The 5,201-nt window shown below is 36.3% G+C and overlaps 1 protein-coding gene across 1 annotated transcript; it reads right to left on the reverse strand.

Moving 5' to 3' along the window:
* Positions 1 to 2,661: 2,661 nt before the first annotated feature.
* On the reverse strand, positions 2,662 to 3,159 carry LOC111631532 (craniofacial development protein 2-like). The gene has a single exon (XM_023375788.1). The coding sequence runs from the start codon at positions 3,157 to 3,159 to the stop codon at positions 2,662 to 2,664; it is 498 nt and encodes a 165-aa protein (XP_023231556.1).
* Between the last annotated feature and the right edge of the window lie 2,042 nt (positions 3,160 to 5,201).

A 5,201-nucleotide genomic window follows, 5' to 3' on the forward strand; every position in this document is an offset into this window, starting at 1 on the left:
ATCTGTAATCATATGTCCAAGATAGACATAACTTTTGACCTGCTCCAGTTTACTGTTTCCGATTTTAATATTTACGTTTGGAGTTTCTTTCTCGTTGGAAATGACAATAGTTTTGGTCTTTTTGCAGTTCAGTGTTAGTCCAAGTTGATTATTCAATTTTGTAATTTCCTCTATCAGTATCATTAGATCCCTTTCATTTTCTGCCAATAGCACAGTGTCATCAGCATACCTAAGATTATTGAAATTTCTGCCCCCTATGTTTACTCCTTTTAGATCTTTTACCTGACTGAAAATTCTTTCTGTATAAAGATTGAACAAAATTGGAGACAGCACATAGCCCTGCCTTACTCCTTTTTGAATTGAACATTCTTTGCCAATCCTTATTGTAGCTCTCTGTCCCCAGTATAAATTGGCAAGTAATCTAACATCCCTTCCATCCATACCATTTTCTACTAGACATCTAATAAGATAATCATGTTTCACATTATCAAATGCCTTTGTATAGTCTATAAAACATACAAAAATATTCTTCTGTTTTTCCCTATATCTTTCAATAATAGTTTTCAGGTTGAAAAGTATTATTGAAAGATATAGGGAAAAACCTTCTCTTGTTCCTTTATTCTCTTGGAAACCACTTTGTGTTTTACAAATGTCTTCTGTTCATCTTCCTTTGTTTCTATTTAACAAGATATAAGTTAGAACCTTTGCCACATGACTAATTAGGCTTATGGTTCTAACTCCTCACATTTATTTGCTTTTGATTTTTTGGGGATTGGAACAAAATATTGACTGTTTGAAGTCTTCAGGAAGGTATCCCAGTTCATAGATGTCATTACATAACTTAGCCAGGGCTTTGATGCCTTCATCATCTAGAGCTTTAATCCATTCTGGCTCTATATCGTCTGGACCTACAGCCTTACTGGGTTTAAGTTTATCAATGGCTTTTACAACTTCCCATTTGAGTATTGGAGAGCCTTCTAACTTCCTGGGAGACTCAATCTTCCCCCTGTTGCCTTGGAATAATTCCTTTCCATATTCATACCACCTTTTCATTATATCCTCTGTCTCCAAGACTATTCTCCCATTTAAATCTCTTATACCATGTGCTTGAAAATTCCGTTTTTTAAAAAGTTACTTCTTTGATTTTTCCATGGAGTTCTTTTATTTTATTTTCTTTGTCCAAACTTTCAATTTCTTTGCATTTTTTGTTAAGCCACTCTTTTTTGGCCTTTCTACACTCTCTTTTTATAGATCTTGTTAAATTCTTATAACCTGGTTTATTTTTCAAACTTTTCCTATTCTCCATCATTGTTAGAATTTCATCAGTCATCCAAGGTTTGCTAATTTTCCTAATGTACTCTGGGATGTTATTATTAGCAGCTCTACTTACACATTCCTTAAAGGCATTCCATGCTTCATTGATATCCTCTATTGATTGATTATATTCTTTATTTATTTTATTGTTATTGATCTCCCTATTGAATTCTTTATTAAATTTTACTTTTATGTTCTCTTCCTTTAATGTTGCTGAATTTAACTTCTTTGATACTGACTTTTGCTTACAGATTTTTAGTTTAATTTTTGCTTCACTACAACTGGATTATGGTCAGAATTAATATCTGCTCCAGGATAAGACTTGACTTGTTTTATAATATTTCTGAATCTTTCCTTTATATTTCTGAATATTTCCTTTATATTTCTGAATCTTTCCTTTATATCTATATCCAGGGGACATATGATTCCTGCATATGTCCCCTGGACTTTTCCATGTATACACTCTTCTTGCTGGATGTTTAAACAGGGTGTTGGTGATTATCAACTTATTTTCCTCACAAAACTGAATGAGTCTATCTCCTCTTTTATTTCTCTTACCAAGTCCATATTGGCCCATGCATTCCAATATCTTCTCGTTGCCCACTTTTGTGTTAAAATCGCCCATAACTATGATTATATCATTTGATTTTGCCATTTCCACCAATTCCTTCAGATTTTCATAGAATATCTCAACATCTTCCTCATGTCCAGCTGTGGGAGCATAAACCTGGATTAGGAGAATGTCTAAGGCTGTGTACACACTAGGCGTTTTGTGTTGCGTTAAATGCGCGTTAGCAGCATACACACCAGGCATTAGACGAGCGTTTAGTGGAGCATACACACTGGCTCAGTTTGAAAATGGACGTGAAAGTAATTGCTTGTGTGCCCCTCCTCCATCGTCGCTATAAAAGACAATGGCAGAGGCAAAGAGAATTTTGGGTGCACCCAATATTACGAGATAGACTGACACATGGAATGTTTGCGATGTTGTATCCAAAACTAAGACAATATGAACCCAAGTTTTTTAATTCTTTTAAAATAGCTATAAAATTATTTGACAATGGTTGGTCTCTTTTAGATTTCATCAATAAATAGATCAGTATCGAAATGATCATTCTCCATTTCGGCCAACGTATGTCCACTCTATCCAAAAACACGTGATCGCATGTACAGTAACATGGCAGCACATATATCTCAAAGCGCTTGGCTGACGCCCGCAAAACGCGCATTTTAAGAAAAATCTATAAACGCACGCTTGGCCAAAAGTGCGCGTTTGAGTGTGTACACCTATGCAGAACTCTTGGTTCGTCAAACGCGCGTTTAAAAACGCCTAGTGTGTACGCAGCCTTAAGGTTGAGCAGCTATCTTTACTGCAATGATTCTCTCATTGACTACAGTGAAGCCATTTATTGATCTTGCTATACTATTCTTCATTATGATGTCTACTCCATTTACATGTGCCTCTGCTCCTGAGTACATTATTGTATATTCATTCTTGTAAAGCATTCCTGAACCTGTCCATCTTGTTTTGCAAATACCTACAACATCTAGCCTCATTGACTTTATTTCTTGAATGAGATTATCAAGTTTTCCTAGTTCATACAGTGTTCTAACATTCCAAGTTCCTATGTTAAGTAGTACATTCCTGGTCTTCAGTTTGGGAACTTCTGATATCATCCTCCCAAGTGGGGTTAAGATGGTCTCTTCATATTCTCTAATATTAGAGTCAAACTTACTATTCTCAGGACATGACTCCTCTTCCCTGTAGCATACATTAGAGGCACAGTTCGCAGGGGGCTCGACCTTGCCCCTATAACTAATTCTTTTAGTGGTAGCGGTTCTCATGGCTTACTATGGTGGAGGATACATGGTGAGGCTCCAATCTCTTTCGTGGTGATTGGCCACATCTCACTTTGGATGCCAAGAATGTGCCCTTAGTATGTCATGTACTTTTTTCTGTCATGCCATTACACCATTGATCTTTGATAGTAGATTCTTCTGCTGCACTGGCTATTCCAGATTCTCAGTGATAGATGGCAGTTTCCCAGGGTGTGGCTGTTGGCATGCACTACCAACTACTTGGAGCCATAAGTGAGAGTTGGGTCCTCATGGGAAACAGTCTACAGTGTCCACTTTTTCAGTGCAGCTGACACTTTCAAAAGTTATTACCCCTCTAAGAACCCCATACGTATGCTAGATATAAATAAATATTACAATTGAAAACATTTGTTAAACAAAATATAGTATTATCTATGGTATGATTTTGTATTTACAATACTAACCAAAATATTTGAAGATTCCCAATTTACTTATACCACTAAACTTTGTTATGCATTATTATTCATCTACACAGGATTTAAATTTTTATTACCACCAAACAACAATTTTTTAATTAATATACTGTATAAGAAATGTTGCACAGAAGGTTTTGATTTGTTTGCCACATTGTTAATTTTAAGATGAAATATGAAAATAGATTTATTTAATACAGTCCTATAGTCATTTCTGATATAGAAGTTCAATTTAATCTACAGTTAAGAAATTCATGTCTTATGTTGAAAGTCGATATTTTCAAAGGCTAAAAATATCAATAATAAATCACTGAATAATTGTGCTCTTTGCTCTGATCTGACATTGGTTGTATCTATTTTTATATACTGTATATATATATATAATTGAATAAGAATGTTGTATATTTGTTACAGTAATGTCACTTCAGTTTTTTGTCAAGATGGTCTTGACAAAAAAACTGGCATTATTGATAGGAAAAAACTTGGGAATGTGGAGTTGTAAAATTAAATTACCTGTAAATTATATGTTAAAAGATAAACATGCTTTATGTGGAGTAAATAATGTTAAATGAAATGTAACATGTTCTCAAATTTTCAGATGTTTGCTCATCTTTATGAAATGTCTAATGAAGGTTTAGTTTTTTGAGCAATTGGAGAATAGCAAATAAGTGTGACCGTAGGGTCGGCACCTCTTCGGTGCCCTGTCAGGATGACACCACCGAGTTTCTAGGGGACTCGGAAATCGCGACTTTATGTCACGAGATTCGCGAGCGGTAGCGTGTGAGTGCTTGGATTCGGAGTAGAGGTGAGGAGAGAGACGAGGAAGTGACTCACTCGGACTCCATATTTTCTAACAAACAATCAATTTTAATAATAAACAAAGAAAATACAGATATCGGCATATTAGCGGACTTAATTATACTATTCCGTTCGAGAGAGAGAGTTTACAACCGAATCGCAGGTTGATAAATACCTTTCTTTTTCCTAGGTCGCAGGTCTGCAGTATGATGACACTCTTGACTCCTCTGAAATGGTCTTTCCACTAGTTCTTGTCCGTTAATTGGATCTCGGATGTGTGGAAGCACGGAAGTGGGGTGAGATTCTTAAGGAGACACGGTGTTACTTCTGTCACGGTGTTATTTCGGGATTTTGGTGCACGGGTTTTAATCCTGGGGCACGGTTTGAATCCTGGATCACGGTTTTAATCCTCGGATGACGACTTCTGTAGAGGGACTTCGGATGACGACTTCTGTAGAGGGACTTCGGATGACGACTTCTGTAGAGGGACTTCGGATGACGACTGACCTCGGGGTCGTTTTTCTTTTTCTCTTTTTTCATTCCTCTTGGGTTTATTCCATGAGGTCAGGTGATGGCCTTTAACGGTCGCCCGTCCAATATGTCTTTTCCATTCAAAGTTCCTGGTGACACATCCCTGACTAACTTGATCCGACTCAACAAGGAACAAACTCCGTGGGAAATAATTTTTAAGGCTTTTAGCCTAACTCGATAAAACGTTCGAATTTAACCGATTAAAGTTTCCAATAATTAAAATTTAAAATAACACTTTATTGTGGGTCTGTTCGTCCCTCACATCAT

The sequence above is a fragment of the Centruroides sculpturatus genome, unplaced genomic scaffold (assembly GCF_000671375.1).
Source record: "Centruroides sculpturatus isolate CEXI.00-Female unplaced genomic scaffold, Cexi_2.0 scaffold412, whole genome shotgun sequence".
Taxonomy (NCBI): Eukaryota; Metazoa; Arthropoda; class Arachnida; order Scorpiones; family Buthidae; genus Centruroides; species Centruroides sculpturatus.